This window comes from Bombina bombina, chromosome 2, assembly GCF_027579735.1.
Source record: "Bombina bombina isolate aBomBom1 chromosome 2, aBomBom1.pri, whole genome shotgun sequence".
Lineage (NCBI taxonomy): Eukaryota > Metazoa > Chordata > Amphibia > Anura > Bombinatoridae > Bombina > Bombina bombina.
The window spans coordinates 42,286,458-42,310,258 of record NC_069500.1 but is presented as its reverse complement, the minus strand read 5'-3'; the positions used below and the strand labels follow the sequence as shown (position 1 = coordinate 42,310,258).

Sequence of the window (23,801 nt, the reverse complement as noted above, 5' to 3'; positions counted from 1 at the left end):
GGACCTAGGTTAATGGAGCACGTACAATATCGAAGAAAAACTTCACTTGGGAGATATGAGACATCGCCATAGAAATGGCAATGCGAAACCGTGCCGTAACCTCCGGCAGAAACAAGCCACTCTCCGGAGAAGGAGAGAAGACACAGGGACACCTGCGTGAGTAGCCGGGAAAGGTTCTAGGGTCCAAGCCTCATGGGTCATGGAAACCTTGTAGGCGGATGGGGTTTACAAAAAACACAAACTAACTGGCACACCTAGACACCCCCAATGGCTGGGGCACTCACCACCTTCTGTGAACCAGATAACCCACGAGCTAGACTCTCTCGGTCGCACACAGTCAGCATACGGAAGTGAAAAACAAACAACGGAAACCGCACCAGTCACAAGGTGCACCGTGCCAGTCACAAAAGGGCGCGCAAGTCTAAGAGATCGAGTCATGAAAGAAGGCCGTTATGTCCCTATAGGCCGTGAGCCTAAGTGAAACTACACATTGAAAATAACACCATATAACAAACATGATTAAAGTCCCCCCTGTTCAATAACCCCCTTCAGGAGATATCAACCCAAGATTCCTTATTAAGATAAAAGGAGTCCCACTGGGACCCCATCTTGTTTCATTAACAGTACATTCACATATGAAAAAAAAAAAAATGAAACAATCTTCCCGGAATCTACCTCATGGAACAGGAACACAGCCCTTCAAGTGTGACAGATAGTAGCCTCGCTCCTGACATGGACTTGAGTGAAGAACGGTAGGCAGCAAAACTCGTCATCGCTGATTACCAAGGAGCTGTTAATATGAGTCGGGATGGATTTGCAGAAAAACTCCCACTGCATCTCTGGACTCTAACTTTCACCCATGCTCTCACTGAGAGGCTGACATGATTACTTAAAACTCCAGTCCCATAGCGAAGAGTACTACCCTCCATAAGAGACTATCTCGAACTTCTGACACTTCTTTGCCAACCTCCTGTGACGAGAGGCAAAAAATGACTAGGGGATGAGGGAAGTGAGAGGACTATTTAAGCCTTTAGCTGGGGTGACTTTGCCGCCGCCTCCTCCTCCTCGAGTAATGAATGCAGCTGTGGACTCTTCCCTTTTAAGAAGAAAATGTATTTAGTGTGTAATGTCCCTTTAATCTGAAGCTTAGGGCGACCTTTTGCAATCGGCAGAACTAGCCACTAATGTAAATAAAAAAATACTTGTTACGATCATTACATGACTTTTAAAAGGCAAAACAAAGGTTTGTTAAAAAAATGCAAAATTATTATTTATTTTTTTAACTTTGCCCTAGAGATGTGCATTCTTGTGAATGCAAATTTGTCCATTGAGTCATTTGATATATGAAGAAAATAATACATTATTTGGGGGGGGGGGGCTGCTTGACAAAATCGATTTGTTTATGTCTTTTGGCACCAAAAAAAATAAGTGTTTACCAGATCAATTATATTCTTTCCCGGCATGGAGAGTCCACAAAATAATTCATTACTGTTGGGAATTCTCCTTCTGGTGGCCATGCCATTTGAAAGAAAAGGTGCAGGATGGGGATGGGAGTAGGGTTGCCACCTTTTGCCCAGAAGATTCCTGGACACTTTCAAAAAAGGGGTGGAGGGGGCATGGTTTGGGGCGTGGCTCGCTAAAAAATATATAAATATATATATCCTACTGATAGATTTGAGTTTTGGGAGAAAATCCCCAAAGTTGATGGGGCCATCTCTACTCTTGCTAAGCATACTACTATTCCTTTGGAAGACAGTACTTCTTTTAAAGATCCTTTAGATAGGAAACTTGAATCCTATCTAAGGAAGGCTTATTTTTGTTCAGGTCATCTTCTTAGGCCTGCTATTTCTTCGGCTGATGTTGCAGCTGCTTCAACTTTTTGGTTGGAAACTTTAGAACAACAAGTATCAGACCATAATATGTATAGCATTGTTAAGTTAATTCAACATGCTAATAATTTTGTTTGTGATGCCATTTTTGATATCATCAGAATTGATGTTAGATATATGTCTTTAGTTATTTTAGCTAGAAGAGCTTTATGGCTTAAATCTTGGAATGCTGATATGACTTCTAAATCGACGTTGCTATCTTTCTTTCCATGGTAATAAATTATTTGGTTCTCTGTTGGATTCTATAATTTCAACTGTTACTGGGGGGGGGAAGGGGGCTTTTTTACCTCAGGATAAAAAATCTAAGGGTAAATTTAAAGCTTCTAACCGTTTTTGTTCCTTTCGACAGAATAAGGAACAGAAACCTAATCCTTCCCCTAAGGAATCTGTCCAATTGGAAGCCTTCCTCAGTCTGGAATAAATCCAAGCCATTTAAGAGATCTAAACCAACCCCCAAGTCCGCATGAAGGTGCGGCCCTCATTCCAGCTCAGCTGGTAGGGGGCAGACTAAAAATTTTCAAGGATGTTTGGATAAATACAGTCCAAAATCATTGGATTCAGAACATTGTCTCTCAGGGGTACAGAATAGGTTTCAGAGTAAGACCGCCTGTGAGAAGTTTCTTTCTCTCACGCATTCCAGTGAACCCAGAGAAAGCACAGGCTTTCCTGAAGTGTGTTTCAGACCTGGAGTCTTCTGGGGTAATTGTGCCAGTTCCATATCTGGAACGGGGTCTGGGGTTTTATTCAAATCTGTTCATTGTCCCAAAGAAAGAAAATTCATTCAGACCAGTTCTGGATCTAAAAATCTTGAATCGTTATCTAGGAATACCAACATTTAAAATGGTGACTATAAGGACTATTTTGCCTTTTGTTCAGCAAGGGCATTATATATCCACAATAGACTTACAGGATACATATCTTCATATTCCAATTCATCTAGATCACTATCAGTTCCTGAGATTCTCTTTTCTAGACAAGCATTACCAATTTGTTGCTCTTCCTTTTGGCCAAGCAACAGCTCCAAGGATCTTTTCAAAGGTTCTCAGTGCGGGGTATTGCAGTGTTTCCTTATTTGGACGATATCTTGGTACTTGCTCAGTCTTTACGTTCTGCAGAATCTCACACAAATCAACTAGTGTTGTTTCTTGAAAAACATGGTTGGAGGATCAATTTACCAAAAAGTTATTTGATTCCTCAGACAAGGGTAACCTTTTTAGGTTTGAAGATAGATTGAGTATCCATGACTTTGTCTCTAACAGACAAGAAACATTTGAAGTTGGTTGCAGCCTGTGGGAACCTTCAGTAGCTATGTGCATGGAGGTTTTAGGTCTCATGACTGCAGCATCGGACGTGATCCCCTTTGCTCGTTTTCGCATGAGACCTCTTCAGCTTTGTATGCTGAACCAATAGTGCAGGGATTATACAAGTATATCACAATTAATATCCTTAAATCCCAATGTTCGACTATCTCTGACTTGGTGGTTAGATCATCATCGTATAGTTCAAGGGGCCTCTTTTGTTCGTCCAACCTGGACCGTGATCACAACAGATGCGAGTCTTTCAGGTTGGGGAACTGTCTGGGATCTCTAACAGCACAAGGGGTTTGGAAATCTCAAGAGGCGAGATTACCAATCAATATTTTGGAACTTCGTGCAATTTTCAGGGCTCTTCAGATTTGGCCTCTCTTGATGAGAGAACCGTTCATTTGTTTTCAGACAATATCACAACTGTGGCATATGTCAATTATCAGGGTGGGACTCACAGTCCCCAAGCTATGAAAGAAGTATTTCGGATACTTGCCTGGGCGGAATCCAGCTCCTGTCTAATTTCTGCGGTCCATATCCCAGGTATAGACAATTGAGAAGCGGATTATCTCAGTCGTCAGACTTTACATCCGGGAGAGTGGTCTCTTCACCCAGATGTGTTTTTTCAGATTGTTCAGATGTGAGGGCTTCCAGAAATAGATCTGATGGCTTCTCATCTAAACAAGAAACTTCCCAGGTACCTGTCCAGGGATCCTCAGGCGGAGGCAGTGGATGCATTGACACTTCCTTGGAGTTATCAACCTGCCTATATTTTTCTGCCTCTAGTTCTTCTCCCAAGAGTGATTTCCAAAATCATCATGGAGCAATCGTTTGTGCTGCTAGTGGCTCCAGCATGGCCACACAGGTTTTGGTATGCGGATCTTGTTCGGATGTCCAGTTGCCAACCTTGGCCACTTCCGTTAAGACCAGACCTTCTATCTCAGGATCTCAAATCATTAAATTTGAAGGTATGGAAATTGAATGCTTAGTGCTTAGTCATAGAGGTTTCTCTGACTCAGTTATTAATACTATGTTGCAGGCTCGTAAATCTGTTTCTAGAAAGATTTATTATCGAGTTTGGAAGACCTACATTTCATGGTGTTCTTCTCATAAATTCTCTTGGCATTCTTTTAGAATTCCTAGAAGTTTACAGTTTCTTCGGGATGGTTTGGATAAGGGTTTGTCTGCAAGTTCTTTGAAAGGACAAATTTCTGCTCTTTCTGTCTTATTCCACAGAAAAATTGCTAAACTTCCTGATATTCATTGTTTTGTACAGGTGTTGGTCCGTATCAAGCCTGTCATTAAATCAATCTCTCCTCCTTGGAGTCTTAATTTGGTTTTGAAGGCTTTACAGGCTCCTCCGTTTGAGCCTATGCATTCTTTGGACATTAAATTGCTTTCATGGAAAGTGTTGTTTCTTTTGGCCATCTCTTTTGCTAGAAGAGTTTCTGAATTATCTGCTCTTTCTTGTGAGTCTCCTTTTCTGATTTTTCATCAGGATAAGGCGGTTTTGCGGACTTCATTTAAATTCCTACCTAAAGTTGTGAATTCCAACAATATTAGTAGAGAAATTGTTGTCCCTTCCTTGTGTCCTAATCCTAAGAATTCTTTGGAAAGATCCTTACATTCTTTGGATGTGGTGAGAGCTTTGTAATATTATGTTGAAGCTACTAAAGATTTCAGGAAGACTTCTATTCTATTTGTTATCTTTTCTGGTTCTAGGAAAGGTCAGAAGGCTTCTGCTGTTTTCTTGGCTTCGTGGTTAAAGCTTTTGAATCATCACACTTATTTGGAGTCGGGTAAATCCCCGCCTCAGAGGATTACGGCTCATTCTACTAGGTCTGTTTCCACTTCCTGGGCTTTTAAGAATGAAGCTTCAGTTGATCAGATTTGCAAAGCAGCAACTTGGTCTTATTTGCATACATTTACTAAATTCTACCATTTTGATGTTTTTTCTTCTTCAGAAGCAGCTTTTGGTAGAAAAGTTCTTCAGGCAGCCGTTTCAGTTTGATTCTTCTGCTTATAATTTCAGTTTTTTTCTTTTTCTTTATAAGATTAAAACTTATGATTTGGGTTGTGGATTAATTTTTTTCAGCGGAATTGGCTGTCTTTATTTGTATCCCTCCCTCTCTAGTGACTCTTGAGTGGAGTTCCACATCTTGGGTATTTGCTATCCCATACGTCACTTGCTCATGGACTCTTGCCAATTACATGAAAGAAAACATAATTTATATTTACTTGATAAATTCATTTCTTTCATATTGGCAAGAGTCCATGAGGCCCACCCTTTTTATGGTGGTTATGATTTTTTTTGTATAAAGCACAATTATTCCAAATTCCTTTGTTGATGCTTTTTTACTCCTTTCTTTATCACCCCACTACTTGGCTATTCTTTAAACTGAATTGTGGGTGTGGTGAGGGGTGTATTTATAGGCATTTTGAGGTTTGGGAAACTTTGCCCCTCCTGGTAGGATTGTATATCCCATACGTCACTAGCTCATGGACTCTTGCCAATATGAAAGAAATGAATTTCTCAGGTAAATTCTTACATAAATTATGTTTTTTTTGTAAATACTTACCTTTTTCTTTAAGAAAACCAGACCGGCGATCCTCCGCCCGTGGCTCCTCTGTACTTAGCACCGCAATGACGAAACCGGCTTCCTCCAATCGTTGTGAGCACTACAAGGCGTCCAGCTTGTGAGGCCACACGACGCTTGGAGGAGGCTGGTTTCGTCAACCATATGCCAAGTACAGCATGAGAAGCGGGCAGAGGATCGCCGGACTGGGTTTCCTAAAGAAAAAGTTATGAGAAAAAATAAAATAGTATTTTTAAAAACCGGGCACTTATTCATTCAAATTTACAGTCACTTTGGTTATTTCCAGTCAACAAACCCGCTCATAAGAAGCTCACACTACATGCCGTACCAAGACTCTGTAATGTCAGCTATAAGTTTCAAGTAAAAGGCTTCATAAAAGGCAAAACAGCGATATCAGAGACATATGACGTCTTACCTGCGGCTGCTGGCTTCCCCTGAGCTCGGACAGAGACTGGTTAAGTTTCTCCTGCTGTTCCGACAGATATTTCTGGTACAGACTCAGCAGCTCCTGGCATTCTCGGTATTGGTGTTGCAGAGGTGCAGATGAACATTAAGGAATATAAAATCTCAAAGTGTAATTTAAAAAAATGCATTTTTATATTTCACAACAAAAAGATAAAAGTAAAAAAAAAACATATTTACCATATTAAAATGGTCTGGATGTGAATATAAAACAAATAATAAATATTAATTTAAAACAAAATGGTGGTAAAAGCGGTTTAGTCTAAATCCCTCAGTGCTTGTGAAGCTCCAGCCTGGATGCACAACTCCCCCTTAAATGGCACTTCCTTTGCAGGGAGAAAAGCACGACGGGACCGTAATCCTGTTATTAAAATGGAGATCTAATTGTTGGGGTATTTTGGTTTTTACACAAAACAGATACATTTTGAAGACGAAAGACCACAGATTCATATATTGAAAATTAAATCAGACTTTCCGAGGTGAGTATCGGTGTCAGTTGCCCCACGTTAACGGGACAGTGTACTATAAAATAGTTTTTCCCTTAATGTGTTTTCAGTGACTTGTTATACTTGAGGCAGATTATTAACACATAAACTTTCTCCTTTAGGTATATTTATTTGAAATGTCTGGTTTTGCTCAATGAAACCATCATCAATTCTCGTCAAGAACATGTCTATTCAAAAGGGCTGACCTGCTTATCTAATCTCTTTCTGCACGCAAAGGCTATCTTTTTAAAATCACAAGAAATAAATGTAAAGTACCAATGTCTCAGTGGATGATAAGTCATTGGGATCACATAACAAGGGAGGGGGATTTTAAGTATAATCCCCTGTTAAAGACTCTGTATAAGTTAAAATGAGTTGCTTATTAATGAGATAAGAAGCTCTGGCTTTGGAGGTTATATAGATATGAGATGATAATTTAAAGAGGAAGAAAAAACTAAGAACTGAAAAATGTTAATTGTATTTTCAATCTGAAAATGTGTTTTTTCTCTGATGTCCCCAGAGAGGCTGAAGTGTATCCTGCTGCATTCAGAAACATGATCTGGCAACATGCTACATATTGTGATATCTTGATTAGTGTATGAGCTCAGTTACAGCTGTACCTAAAATTCTATATTTTGGCCTAATGCCTAGATAATGCTTACCAGATGAGATCCCCTCCCACGGGGAAGGCATGGACAGAAATAACCACACACCCTTTTACCACTATAACAACCTCACTTCCTCATCCCTCTACTGCCTATCATAGAGTGAAAGAGCAAGGGATGGGAACTCTGGTAAGCATTATCTAGCTACTAGGCCAAGTTATAAAACATTTCTGCCTTTGATTATTTAATTTTTGAAGAGTGGCACCACATCTGCTTTACTCCAATCCTGGGGTACCATGCTTGAGGATGATGAGTCTTGAAAAATTAAGAGTAAAGGTTTGTCTCTAACAGTGCTAAGAGTGTATTCCATCTGAGCCTGGAGTTTTATGTACCTTAATATTATCCAGTTTTTTCTTGATATCCTCTATACATAACCCAGTTAATGGTATGGGCTGGCATGTTCTAGTTTGTTCCAAAGTATCATCGATTGGTTCCAATGGAAGAAAAAAAACTGATTTAGTACCTCAGCCGTCTCCCTGTCACTGTTAACCATGCTACCCTACACGCATTTTAATGTACCTATATTGTCTCTTCGATTTTTTGCTTTTTATGTACTTAAAGGGGCAGTCTAGTATAAATTAAACTTACATTATTCAGATAGGACTTTTAATTTTAATCAACTTTCCAATTTACTTTTATCATCAAATTAGCTTTTTTCTCTTGGTATTGTTAGTTTAAACTAAACATAGGTAGGCTCATATGCTAATTTCTAAGCCTTTGAGGGCTGCCTCTTATCACATGCTGTTTAAATCTCTTTTCAACACAAAGAGACAGAAAGTACACGTGGGCCATATAGATAACACTGTGTTCAGGCACAGGGGGTTATTTAAGATTTAGCACAAAACAATGCTAAATTTAAGACAATAGATAGTAAACAGTCACAGTCATGTGATCAGGGGGCTGGAAGAAGGTTCCTAGATACAAGGTAATCACAGAGGTAAAAAGTATATTAATATAACTGTGTTGGTTATGCAAAACTGGGGAATGGGTAATAAAGGGATTATCTATCTTTTAAAACAATAACAATTCTATGGTAGACTGTCCCTTTAAAGAACCTTTTAGGGTTAGATTTTGCAATTATTTTTTCATTTTCAATTTTGGCTAATTGGATTGCTTTTTTGCATGCTTTGTTACATTCCTTATAAATATTGTATGCTGAGTCTGTACTATTTTCTTTGAATAATTTAAATGCCCTAAGTTTTTTCCTAATTTCTCTTAACATTTTTGTTTAGCCACATTGGCTTGGATTTTTTATTTTTATAACCATATGGTATTTGTTGATATATACTGTATAAGTTTTAAATGTTATCCATTTATCCTCTGTATTTTTTTTTAGAGAATACTAATTTATGTTATTTAATGATTTCCTTAAATCATTGAATTTTGCTTTCTTAAAATTAAAAGTCTTAGTTAAGCCTTTAAAACACTGCATATGAAAAGAGATTTCAAATGTGACTATCTTATGATCACTGTTACCTAAATGTTCTTTGACTTCTATGTTTGATATTATATCTGTATTATTTGATAGCACTAAATCCAGTATAGCTTTACTCCTAGTTGGCTCCTCTATTAATTGTGACAAGAAGTTATCTCTGAGAACATTTAAAAATCTATTACCCCTTAGCTGAATTACTAGTTTCATTGGCCCAGTTTATATCAGGGTAGTTAAAAATCTCCCATAATTATAGCACTGTTATTAGCAGCCTTACCTATTTGCATTAGTAGTTGAGTTTCCTCCACGTCACTGATGTTGGGGAGCTGCTAGCATGTTCCAAGTAATATTTTTATTTTTATTTTTTTTATGTCACCTGTATCATAAATATCTTCCCTTATTGTAGGTTTAAGGTTAGGTTTAATATACATGCAGATTCCTCCACCCCTTTTATTATTCCTGTCCCTCCTAAATAAAGTATACCCCTCTAAGTTAACTGCCCAGTCATGTGAATCATCCCACCAAGTTTCAGTTATACTGATAACATCATAGTCCTCTTCTGCAACTAAGAGCGTCAGCTCCCCCATTTTACCCGTCATGCTTCTTGCATTTGTGGTCATACATTTAATTTTCATGTACTTTCTGCTGCTACTTGGTGTGCTTTCCTCCATACTTTCTAATGTGACATTTAAGTCATCCCTTCCTTGAGATATTCTAGGAGTGACATATTCACAGACTGATCTCTCTGTTCTATTTTGTTCTGAATGACCCTCCCCCCCATTGCCTAGTTTAAAAGATTCTCTAAACGTGTTGCCCTCCTTTCCTCCAACACACCTGCACCCATGTCATTCAGGTTCAATCCATCCTTACTGTACAAATTGTACCCAAATGAAAAGTCAGCCCAGTGCTCTAAAACGTCAAACCCCTCATTTTTACACCATGCTTATAACAATGAATTAACAGACTTTAGCTCCTTCTGCCTTACTTAGTTAGCACACAGCACTGGTAATACCTCTTAAAATATTACTTTGGAGGTCCTTGCTTTAAGCTTGCTACCTAACTCCCTGAAGTCATTTTGTAGGCCCACATCCCTGTAACAATCTATCAATACGCTTCACAATATGTCTAACACGAGCCCCTAGAAGACAGAAAACTGTTCTATTTAAATGGTCTGGATGACAAATTACCCTATCAACTTTCCTAATAATAGAGTCTCCTACCACCAACATCTGCCTCAGGCCCTGACTTGTATGCCTCTCTTCCATGACTGAAGGACTGTTAACTATAGTATGCCCCTCTACCATGTCTAAAGGACTGCCCACCATAGTATGCCTCTCTTCCATGACTGAAGGACTGTTAACTATAGTATGCCCCTCTACCATGTCTAAAGGACTGCCCACCATAGTATGCCTCTCTTCCATGACTGAAGGACTGTTAACTATAGTATGCCCCTCTACCATGTCTAAAGGACTGCCCACCATAGTATGCCTCTCTTCCATGACTGAAGGACTGTTAACTATAGTATGCCCCTCTACCATGTCTAAAGGACTGCCCACCATAGTATGCCTCTCTTCCATGACTGAAGGACTGTTAACTATAGTATGCCCCTCTACCATGTCTAAAGGACTGCCCACCATAGTATGCCCCTCTTCCATGACTGAAGGACTGTTAACTATAGTATGCCCCTCTACCATGTCTAAAGGACTGCCCACCATAGTATGCCTCTCTTCCATGACTGAAGGACTGTTAACTATAGTATGCCCCTCTACCATGTCTAAAGGACTGCCCACCATAGTATGCCCCTCTTCCAGGACTGAAGGACTGTTAACTATAGTATGCCCCTCTACTATGTCTAAAGGACTGCCCACCAAGGTATGCCCCTCTTCCATGACTGAAGGACTGTTAACTATAGTATGCCCCTCTACCATGTCTAAAGGACTGCCCACCAAGGTATGCCCCTCTTCCACGACTGAAGGACTGTTAACTATAGTATGCCCCTCTACCATGTCTAAAGGACTGCCCACCATAGTATGCTCCTCTACCACGACTAAAGGACTGTTAACTATAGTATGCCCCTCTACCATGTCTAAAGGACTGCCCACCAAGGTATACCCCTCTTCCACGACTAAAGGACTGTTAACTATAGTATGCCCCTCTACCATGTCTAAATGACTGCCCACCATAGTATGCTCCTCTTCCACGACTAAAGGACTGTTTACTATACTAGGCAAAATAGAATGTACTTAGACTGCAAAAAATGCAAAGCTATATTCATTGTAATATATATTTATATAAAGTTAGAAATGTCTAGTTGTTCCAGAGAAATTTCCGTAGACAGTAAAATATGTGTCCCCCCCTATATTTAACACTCAGAGGGCTAGTTACTATTCCCCCTGCCTATACGTGTACGTGTGTGTCTCTTTAAGCTCTAGACATCAGACTAAAACCAGTGATCACATGATGCTAGCTGCATCATAGAGATGAAGTAAAGCTGTATTTATATTCTCAGTTAATATTTTGGGCATTGCAACCCCCCAAAAAAAATATTAATCTCCGAAGCTGGATCATTTAAGTAATTTTTGCGGAGATATAAAATTTGTGCTGTACATCCAGGTCAATATGTTCACCTACCAGAAACATAACTGCCCTTTGCTACAGGTGGAAGGAAAAAAAACTCCATTAAATACATCACAGATGACACAGACTTGAGACGCAGCACAAATCATTTCAGTCCAGGATCGCCCTAACAAAAAAAACAGAAAAATAAAACCATTTTGTGCTGAGATAAATGACCTCATGACGGCAATATATTCTGAGGAAAGTCCATATCACGGCTGATGCAAGTAAATCATCTACACAGCTAGCAAGTTTAATACGTTTCTATTTATTTATTTATTTTGTCAATGCTAAATAACTGAAAAAAATAGAGACAGTGAGATCCCAATAGAAGAAATGTGAGATTAGAGAAACACCAATAAAGGGCCAGATTACAAGTGGAGTGCTTGAAGTAAGCTTTTTGCTCATGTCGGGTAGCCAATGTGCATAAAAAGTTGTATTTAGAATATCATGCGTGATAACCCCATAGTCAATGGAGCAAAAAAGGGGGGAGGGAAAACACCCTACTCAAGCCCCTGCAAACCCGATCACATTCATATTTTTATGTCCGGTTAGGTATACATCAGTATACTTTAAAACTTTGGGGCTTGGTTAGGAGTCTTAAAAATCAGTGCAATGATATTTAAAAATAAGCAAAATTATACATTAAAAAAAAAAAAAAAAAGCTGTGTAGGCTATATAAATGGATGATCTACAAAACATTAATGCAAAGAAAAATCTAATGTATAATGTCTCTATAACTGCAAAGGGCTCTAATGCACACACACACATTTTATATATACACACACACACACACACACACAAACACACACACATATATATATATATATATATATATATATATACATACACACACACACCCAACCGACAAGAGGAGGAATGGTGCTACAATGAAGATAAAATATACATAAATAGTTATAAAGCATATATATATATATATATATATATATATATATATATATATATATATAAATATCCAGTATCACGGAAGAAAATTATAAATTCACATAATAAAATATATATGTTAGTGAAAAAAAACCCTATTAAAAAGAAAAAAAAAAGAAAAGTCCAAGATCGAAGTGCAAACAACGCTCCTGGAAAAAACACAATCCCAAGAAAGTGGTAGTTTAGTTCCAGGACCCTCAATCGGTACAAGGTAAGACAGGTCGTATCGATAACTAGGCACCTCCCAGGATGTCTGTCGTTATAGATCCTCAGGTTTTCCAACCGATTCAGTACCAGAAACTTTCAGCAGCCGAGTATCACTCCGCCTAATGTGTCTGTATTCAGACGGGTCTCTCAGCAAAAGGAAAAAACAAAACCAAAAGTGGCTCAGTGTTAAACCGTTTATTACAGGTAAAAACAATTAAAAAGTGTGCTAATCCCACTCACATTTAAAATCCTTAAAGTTATGAGGTATAAGTATAGCAATACAATCAAGGCTTAAAACGATAAAGCAAACAGCTCTATTTAGAGGCTGTGCACCTCTCCTTATTTTAGAATCTTTGGTTTTGGGATGCGATTCGTGGACCAATCGTTGCTGTTTGCTTTATCGTTTTAAGCTATGATTGTATTGCTATACCACTTTCTTGAGATTGTGTTTTTTTTTTACCAGGAGCGCGCTGTTTGCACTTCGATCTTGGACTTTGTTTTTTTTGTTTTCTTTTTAATAGTTTTTTTTCACTAACATAATTATCCAGTATCACAACGTGACTTCCGGTGGGCGGGCTGAGGGAGAGAAAACGAAGTGTAACTGCTCCAACTTCCGCATCATAACCCCGCATTAGCAGAGCCTAGGACCATGCAAGCCGGGACAAACCACGCTGCCTGGCTCCCCTAAGCCAAGGAAGAAGAGGGCAGGATTGAGAGACCAGTGTACGCTGCACTGACGAAAGCAACTGGGAAGTGCTTGGGAAGCAAGCAGCAAGATGGAGACATCTGTGCGAGAGTGAGTCTCTCCCCGGAAAGTCACAACCCATAGTAACAGGCGTCGTAATGGATGCCCCGTTTTCTGCTCCATACAAAGCTGCCATGCTGGTTTTCTTCTGCTGTAGAAAGGAAAGACGGTGCAAGTTGCCACAGTTATTCAAAGAGATCTGAATGGTACTGTTTATCTACTGCATGTTGAATGACTGGTAGAGGGCTTTTGCCTCATTTATGTAATGGCTCACAAGTCTGGGGTAGGTGTGAATGGTGAAATAGAGCTGATAATTATGTTTGCCTAAGCACTATCCCAGTGAAGGTGCCTTCAATCCTACCTGTTTAAAATCACTGCATACGCTGCATAAGCGAGTTACTTATTGACCTAAAAAGTTTTGAAAGTGGAAAAATGGAATAGTGATGTGACTATCTATGGAAAAAGAGGATCTGTTTGAATTATTGAACACAGAATTATTACATGGCCGGTAAGTCTGGGGAAAGGGAGGATTATCACTCCAAGCAGACATAATAGTACCCCAGTGAAGATGCCTGTAATAAGGGAGACAATATGCTCTTTTTTTTAAATACAGCAAATAAGTTCTTGTTATAAAGACATTTGGAAACCTCAATCTGAGATTTTTCTGGTTTGGTCTAAAAGACTGGATGTTGTTTGTATGATCTTTGCTGATACGAATAGATAGAGTGATTCTAGTAGAAGCCAACTTTGAAGAAAGGTGTCTGTGATCACTCAACTAATAGGAGCAGGATAAGAATGCTTATATGAATAGGTGGAACGGCCTTTCAAGTGCCCTTTATTCTAACCAGTTTACTATAATATAAAAGAAGCAAGAGTCCTGAAATCCTTCTGGGATACATATGCAACTGGCATTTTTTACTTTGGGACATATTAGAAAATAAACCAGCAGGGTTTGGAAAAGTCCTAGCAATGCTGTAATTGGTTATACTATAACTGAGCTAATATTAAACTGGAATTCTTGACATATGGTTTCTCTTATCCCAGAATAAGAGTTATTAGCTGACTGCCTTTCTTTTCTGTGAGAACATTTGTCTTTTGTTTGTTTTGCTTGGAATACCTAATCGGATGGGACTTCACACAAAAAAAGGAAAATATTTTGTTGGTTTTTTTTGTTCTAGGGACTCAGGGATAACATAAGACTTGGAGCTGGAAAGTGCTAAAAAACATAATTTATGTAAGAACTTACCTGATAAATTCATTTCTTTCATATTAGCAAGAGTCCATGAGCTAGTGACGTATGGGATATACATTCCTACCAGGAGGGGCAAAGTTTCCCAAACCTCAAAATGCCTATAAATACACCCCTCACCACACCCACAAGTCAGTTTAACGAATAGCCAAGAAGTGGGGTGATAAAAAAGTGCGAAAGCATATAAAATAAGGAATTGGAATAATTGTGCTTTATACAAAATCATAACCACCACAAAAAAAGGGCGGGCCTCATGGACTCTTGCTAATATGAAAGAAATGAATTTATCAGGTAAGTTCTTACATAAATTATGTTTTCTTTCATGTAATTAGCAAGAGTCCATGAGCTAGTGACGTATGGGATAATGATTACCCAAGATGTGGATCTTTCCACACAAGAGTCACTAGAGAGGGAGGGATAAAATAAAGACAGCCAATTCCTGCTGAAAATAATCCACACCCAAAATAAAGTTAATGAAAAACATAAGCAGAAGATTCAAACTGAAACCGCTGCCTGAAGTACTTTTCTACCAAAAACTGCTTCAGAAGAAGAAAATACATCAAAATGGTAGAATTTAGTAAAAGTATGCAAAGAGGACCAAGTTGCTGCTTTGCAAATCTGATCAACCGAAGCTTCATTCCTAAACGCCCAGGAAGTAGAAACTGACCTAGTAGAATGAGCTGTAATCCTCTGAGGCGGAGTTTTACCCGACTCAACATAGGCAAGATGAATTAAAGATTTCAACCAAGATGCCAAAGAAATGGCAGAAGCTTTCTGGCCTTTTCTAGAACCGGAAAAGATAACAAATAGACTAGAAGTCTTTCGGAAAGATTTAGTAGCTTCAACATAATATTTCAAAGCTCTAACAACATCCAAAGAATGCAACGATTTCTCCTTAGAATTCTTAGGATTAGGACATAATGAAGGAACCACAATTTCTCTACTAATGTTGTTGGAATTCACAACTTTAGGTAAAAATTCAAAAGAAGTTCGCAACACCGCCTTATCCTGATGAAAAATCAGAAAAGGAGACTCGCAAGAAAGAGCAGATAATTCAGAAACTCTTCTGGCAGAAGAGATGGCCAAAAGGAACAAAACTTTCCAAGAAAGTAATTTAATGTCCAATGAATGCATAGGTTCAAATGGAGGAGCTTGAAGAGCCCCCAGAACCAAATTCAAACTCCAAGGAGGAGAAATTGACTTAATGACAGGCTTTATACGAACCAAAGCTTGTACAAAACAATGAATATCAGGAAGAATAGCAATCTTTCTGTGAAAAAGAACAGAAAGAGCAGAGATTTGTCCTTTCAAGGAACTTGCGGACAAACCCTTATCTAAACCATCCTGAAGAAACTGTAACATTCTCGGTATTCTAAAAGAATGCCAAGAAAAATGATGAGAAAGACACCAAGAAATATAAGTCTTCCAGACTCTATAATATATCTCTCTAGATACAGATTTACGAGCCTGTAACATAGTATTAATCACAGAGTCAGAGAAACCTCTTTGACCAAGAATCAAGCGTTCAATCTCCATACCTTTAAATTTAAGGATTTCAGATCCTGATGGAAAAAAGGACCTTGAGACAGAAGGTCTGGTCTTAACGGAAGAGTCCACGGTTGGCAAGAGGCCATCCGGACAAGATCCGTATACCAAAACCTGTGAGGCCATGCCGGAGCTACCAGCAGAACAAACGAGCATTCCTTCAGAATCTTGGAGATTACTCTTGGAAGAAGAACTAGAGGCGGAAAGATATAGGCAGGATGATACTTCCAAGGAAGTGATAATGCATCCACTGCCTCCGCCTGAGGATCCCGGGATCTGGACAGATACCTGGGAAGTTTCTTGTTTAGATGAGACGCCATCAGATCTATTTCTGGAAGTTCCCACATTTGAACAATCTGAAGAAATACCTCTGGGTGAAGAGACCATTCGCCCGGATGCAACGTTTGGCTACTGAGATAATCCGCTTCCCAATTGTCTATACCTGGGATATGAACCGCAGAGATTAGACAGGAGCTGGATTCCGCCCAAACCAAAATTCGACATACTTCTTTCATAGCCAGAGGACTGTGAGTCCCTCCTTGATGATTGATGTATGCCACAGTTGTGACATTGTCTGTCTGAAAACAAATGAACGATTCTCTCTTCAGAAGAGGCCAAAACTGAAGAGCTCTGAAAATTGCACGGAGTTCCAAAATATTGATCGGTAATCTCACCTCCTGAGATTCCCAAACTCCTTGTGCCGTCAGAGATCCCCACACAGCTCCCCAACCTGTGAGACTTGCATCTGTTGAAATTACAGTCCAGGTCGGAAGCACAAAAGAAGCCCCCTGAATTAAACGATGGTGATCTGTCCACCACGTTAGAGAGTGTCGAACAATCGGTTTTAAAGATATTAATTGAGATATCTTTGTGTAATCCTTGCACCATTGATTCAGCATACAGAGCTGAAGAGGTCGCATGTGAAAACGAGCAAAGGGGATCGCGTCCGATGCAGCAGTCATAAGACCTAGAATTTCCATGCATAAGGCTACCGAAGGGAATGATTGTGACTGAAGGTTTCGACAAGCTGCAATCAATTTTAGACGTCTCTTGTCTGTTAAAGACAGAGTCATGGACACTGAATCTATCTGGAAACCCAGAAAGGTTACCCTTGTCTGAGGAATCAAAGAACTTTTTGGTAAATTGATCCTCCAACCATGATCTTGAAGAAACAACACAAGTCGATTCGTATGAGATTCTGCTAAATGTAAAGACTGAGCAAGTACCAAGATATCGTCCAAATAAGGAAATACCACAATACCCTGTTCTCTGATTACAGACAGAAGGGCACCGAGAACCTTTGAAAAAATTCTTGGAGCTGTAGCTAGGCCAAACGGTAGAGCCACAAACTGGTAATGCTTGTCCAGAAAAGAGACTCTCAGGAACTGATAATGATCTGGATGAATCGGAATATGCAGATATGCATCCTGTAAATCTATTGTGGACATATAATTCCCTTGCTGAACAAAAGGCAAGATAGTCCTTACAGTTACCATCTTGAACGTTGATATCCTTACATAACGATTCAATATTTTTAGATCCAGAACTGGTCTGAAGGAATTCTCCTTCTTTAGTACAATGAAGAGATTTGAATAAAACCCCATCCCATGTTCCGGAACTGGAACTGGCATAATTACTCCAGCCAACTCTAGATCTGAAACACAATTCAGAAATGCTTGAGCTTTCACTGGATTTACTGGGACACGGGAAAGAAAAAATCTCTTTGCAGGAGGTCTCATCTTGAAACCAATTCTGTACCCTTCTGAAACAATGTTCTGAATCCAAAGATTGTGAACAGAATTGATCCAAATTTCTTTGAAAAAACGTAACCTGACCCCTACCAGCTGAGCTGGAATGAGGGCCGCACCTTCATGTGGACTTAGAAGCAGGCTTTGCCTTTCTAGCAGGCTTGGATTTATTCCAGACTGGAGATGGTTTCCAAACTGAAACTGCTCCTGAGGATGAAGGATCAGGCTTTTGTTCTTTGTTGAAACGAAAGGAACGAAAAAGATTATTAGCCCTGTTTTTACCTTTAGATTTTTTATCCTGTGGTAAAAAAGTTCCTTTCCCACCAGTAACAGTTGAGATAATAGAATCCAACTGAGAACCAAATAATTTGTTACCCTGGAAAGAAATAGAAAGTAGAGTTGATTTAGAAGCCATATCAGCATTCCAAGTCTTAAGCCATAAAGCTCTTCTAGCTAAAATAGCTAGAGACATAAACCTGACATCAACTCTGATAATATCATAAAATGGCATCACAGATAAAATTATTAGCATGCTGAAGAAGAATAATAATATCATGAGAATCATGATTTGTTACTTGTTGCGCTAAAGTTTCCAACCAAAAGTTGAAGCTGCAGCAACATCAGCCAATGATATAGCAGGTCTAAGAAGATTACCTGAACACAGATAAGCTTTTCTTAGAAAGGATTCAATTTTCCTATCTAAAGGATCTTTAAACGAAGTACCATCTGACGTAGGAATGGTAGTACGTTTAGCAAGGGTAGAAATAGCCCCATCAACTTTAGGGATTTTGTCCCAAAATTCTAACCTGTCAGACGGCACAGGATATAATTGCTTAAAACGTTTAGAAGGAGTAAATGAATTACCCAATTTATCCCATTCTTTGGAAATTACTGCAGAAATAGCATTAGGAACAGGAAAAACTTCTGGAATAACCACAGGAGATTTAAATACCTTATCTAAACGTTTAGAATTAGTATCAAGAGGACCAGAATCCTCTATTTCTAAAGCAATTAATACTTCTTTAAGTAAAGAACGAATAAATTCCATTTTAAATAAATATGAAGATTTATCAGCATCAATCTCTGAAACAGAATCCTCTGAACCAGAAGAGTCATCAGAATCAGAATGATGATGTTCATTTAAAAATTCATCTGTAGGGAGAGAAGTTTTAAAAGATTTTTTACGTTTACTAGAAGGAGAAATAACAGACATAGCCTTCTTGATGGATTCAGAAACAAAATCTCTTATGTTATCAGGAACATTCTGCACCTTAGATGTTGAAGGAACTGCAACAGACAATGGTACTTTACTAAAGGAAATATTATCTGCATTAACAAGTTTGTCATGACAATTAATACAAACAACAGCCGGAGGAATAGCTACCAAAAGTTTACAGCAGATACACTTGGCTTTGGTAGATCCAGCACTAGACAGCGATTTTCCTGTAGTATCTTCTGACTCAGATGCAACGTGAGACATCTTGCAATATGTAAGAGAAAAAACAACATATAAAGCAAAATTGATCAAATTCCTTAAATGACAGTTTCAGGAATGGGAAAAAATGCCAAAGAACAAGCTTCTAGCAACCAGAAGCAATGAAAAATGAGACTTAAATAATGTGGAGACAAAAGCGACGCCCATATTTTTTAGCGCCAAATAAGACGCCCACATTATTTGGCGCCTAAATGCTCTTGGCGCCAAAAATGACGCCACATCCGGAACGCCGACATTTTTGGCGCAAAATAACGTCAAAAAATGACGCAACTTCCGGCGACACGTATGACGCCGGAAACGGAAAATAATTTTTGCGCCAAAAAAGTCAGCGCCAAGAATGACGCAATAAAATGAAGCATTTTCAGCCCCCGCGAGCCTAACAGCCCACAGGGAAAAAAGAGTAAAATTTTTGAAGGTAAGAAAAAATGAATAATTCAAATGCATAATCCCAAATATGAAACTGACTGTCTGAAAAATAAGGAAAGTTGAACATTCTGAGTCAAGGCAAATAAATGTTTGAATACATATATTTAGAACTTTATAAACAAAGTGCCCAACCATAGCTTAGAGTGTCACAGAAAATAAGATTTACTTACCCCAGGACACTCATCTACATGTTTGTAGAAAGCCAAACCAGTACTGAAACGAGAATCAGCAGAGGTAATGGTATATATAAGAGTATATCGTCGATCTGAAAAGGGAGGTAAGAGATGAATCTCTACGACCGATAACAGAGAACCTATGAAATAGACCCCGTAGAAGGAGATCACTGCATTCAAATAGGCAATACTCTCCTCACATCCCTCTGACATTCACTGCACGCTGAGAGGAAAACCGGGCTCCAACTTGCTGCGGAGCGCATATCAACGTAGAATCTAGCACAAACTTACTTCACCACCTCCATCGGAGGCAAAGTTTGTAAAACTGAATTGTGGGTGTGGTGAGGGGTGTATTTATAGGCATTTTGAGGTTTGGGAAACTTTGCCCCTCCTGGTAGGAATGTATATCCCATACGTCACTAGCTCATGGACTCTTGCTAATTACATGAAAGAAATTATAAGAATATGTAATCTGCTAGTGAAGAGAGTTGTTGTATGTAATATCCTGATGTAAGTTTATGTGATTCGGTATTAGATATTGCTTGGTTTTGTTTTTTGTTGTTGTTTTTGCTTGTCTGTTTCTTTTATGTGTTTTTCTCCTGGTTCTCTCCCTCAACTGATTAAATATCTTGTGCAGGGAAGCAGGAGGGTTTGTCATTATTGAAAAGTGTCGACTCTTACACATCTATCTCTCAGCACTTAGGTCACTGTTTTTTTTTTCCCCTCACCCAATAGGAGGTATCTCCCCTACACTTGTCCTATTTTCTTACTATTGTATCTTTTTTTATTTGTTTGAATAATACACAATCCCACTTTTTTTTCACATTCACTTATCACCTGCACTATTTTTTTTGTAACACATGGAGAAATATTTTCACAATTTGAAAGACAAATCTCCTATGATGGCGGCTAAAAAAAGGGAGAAACAAAAATAAATATAGTACTGAAAGTATCACTACAGAATCAGGGGAACAGTCAGTCTTGAGCTTAGAAACTCAATCAATAATTACCCAGATGTCGAATTTAATGTTACCGCAATTTGAAAATATAAGGAAAGACATCTCTGAGATATCTATTGATTTAAAACAGTTTAATGCGAGAATGGAAGAGGCTAAGAATAGAATCTCCAATTTGAAGGATCAACTAGTTGATAAAGAAACAACTATTAAAATGTTAGTCTCACAAACCAACAAGCTACTTGTAAGGCTAGACTCACTGGAAGATAGGGCGAGACGGAATAATATTACATACTTGACGTTCTAGAAAAATACTTAAATTATGATCTAGAGAAATTAGTATCAAAAGAAATCCCAAAATGTATGCAAATGATTTTAACAAGAGAAATAATAGTGGAGAGAGCCCATAGGATTGGTATTAGAGCTACTGAAGTGCAGACTAGGCCTTTATATAGAGTCTGCCCCAGACCAGTAATAGCAAAACTTTTAAATTACCAAGATAAGGTAGATTATGAAGGCATATAAAAAATTGAAAGAACCCTTGGTACTTGATGATTCAAAAATTGATATTTCAGGATTTTTCAATAGAGACAGCAACTAAGAGAAAGAGAATGTCTCAGATTTGTAGTCAAATTATTCAGAGAGGATTAAAGGCATATGTAGTATACCCTGCTATCTTAAAGGTTGAATGTAAGGAAGGTACTAAAATATTTGGGAATACACACAAAGCAAAACACTTTCTGGATATGTTATTAAAAGAATAAGGATTATAGGGTTAAAATCGGTATTTTATTGGGCTTCTTTTTACATCACATGGGCTACTTGGAAACTAAGAATCTGGTTATAGTTATCTTTGTATAAGTGGAAGAATTACAATTATGAATATGGACATAACCATACATGAGACATATATTGGCCTGTAGGTGCTTTGGGTGAATAATTTTTATTCAGTGGAAAAGATCATAATTATGGACAGATTACGTTGTAACTTTGTAGTCCCCTCCAGACCTGGTCCAAAATTTGCCCTTTGTTTTTGTTTGTTCGTTTTTTTTGTTGTTGTTGTTTTCTTTGTTTATTTTTTCTCTCACTCCTCCCCGATGACATTCACACTCCTCTCTTTGCATAAGAGTCTAGAAAGATGTCGAGCAGTGTAGTGACATTAACATCTTGGAAAGTGGCAGGCATCACCTCACCAATAAAAAAACAAATACAATTCTTAAAAATTTTTAAAAACTTAATACCGACATAGAAAAGGAAATCTCTAAATTAAAAAGTAACTGGGTTGGTGAGGTGCATGCGACGCCTTGCTCCAAGAGACAGAAAGGGGTTGGTAAATTAATTAGTAAAAATTTGGAAACGGTATTAGACATAAACTCATGATATTTAATATTGAAATTAGAAATAAAGGGCTCAGTTCTGGTAATATGTAACATCTATGGCCAGAATGAACTTGATTCAGAATTTTGGTCTAGAATTCAAGCACGATTATGGACTATAATTTAGTAGTAGCAGGGAGTTCCAATAGATAGACAAAGTACCCAAAACAGAAGTTTTGATAATAGACTAAAAAGGAAGGGAAACTATTTAGGAATTTGTGTAAAATTATTAAATTGCGGGATATCTAGAGATTTCAAAATCCAGACGAGAAGGCATATACTTGTCTATCTAATAGATATATTCTTGATTTCAAAATCGTTAATGAAAAAAAGAGATATTGGCAGACATCAAAGAATTCACATTATCAGATCATTCACATTAAAAATAATAGCAGCCATGGGAAATCAGGGCAAAATAAATATTTTTTTTCTTCTCTAAATATATGAAGGGGAATAGTGCATTTAGAATCTGCCTTAAAACTAAATGGAGTGAATATTTAGAACATAATGTAGAATATTGGGACAAAATTGAAATTTTGTGGGAAACAGCAAAGACTGTTCTCAGGGGAGAGAAAATTAGTTTTATGACCCAGTTTAAAAAAAAAAAAAAATGTAAGGCCAGAGAGGTGCATCTAGCCAATCAATTAATAAATATGTATAATAGGTATCTTCAAGAGACATCTAAAAGTAATTCGCAAAAATACATTACTGCGAAACAAGAGAGGGATGCATTCTTGTTACAAAATGAATATAGAGAAGATATGAAAAATAAAGCTAATTTTATGATGCATGGAAATAAGAAGGGCAAATACCTTGCTAATCTTACTAGGTCTTTAAAAAAGTCAAGTCGAGTGGAAGCCAAAAGGCAGGAAAAAACTGAATTTATGCTTACCTGATAAATGTATTTCTCTTGTGATGTATCGAGTCCACGAATTCATCCATACTTGTGGGATATTCTCCTTCCCTACAGGAAGTGGCAGAGAGAGCACCCACAGCAGAGCTGTCTATATAGCTCCTCCCTTAGCTCCACCCCCAGTCATTCGACCAAAGGCTAGGAAGAAAAAGGAGAAACTATAGGGTGCTGTGGTGACTGAAGTTTTTTAAATAAAAACTGGACTCGATACATCACAAGAGAAAGAAATTTATCAGGTAAGCATAAATTATGTTTTCTCTTGTAAGATGTATTGAGTCCACAGATTCATCCATACTTGTGGGATACCAATACCAAAGCTTTAGGACACGGATGAAGGGAGGGACAAGACAGGTTCCTTAAACGGAAGGCACCACTGCTTGTAGAACCTTTCTCCCAAAAATAGCCCCCAAAGAAGCAAAATAATCGAATTTGGAAAATTTGGAAAAAGTATGAAGCGAAGACCAAGTCGCCGCCTTACAAATCTGTTCAACAGAAGCCTCATTTTTAAAAGCTCATGTGGAAGCCACTGCTCTAGTACAATGAGCAGTAATTCTTTCAGGAGGCTGCTGGCCA

At 38.3% G+C, this 23,801-nt stretch overlaps 1 protein-coding gene across 1 annotated transcript in view; it reads right to left on the bottom strand.

The window, feature by feature from the left end:
* Positions 1-23,801, bottom strand: part of KIAA1328 (KIAA1328 ortholog) — a 791,949-nt gene that overhangs the window by 434,492 nt on the left and 333,656 nt on the right. The window contains exon 6 of the mRNA XM_053701048.1: positions 6,206-6,327. Within this exon, the coding sequence (XP_053557023.1) occupies positions 6,206-6,327 (122 nt within the window). The remainder of the gene's footprint in view (positions 1-6,205; positions 6,328-23,801) is intronic.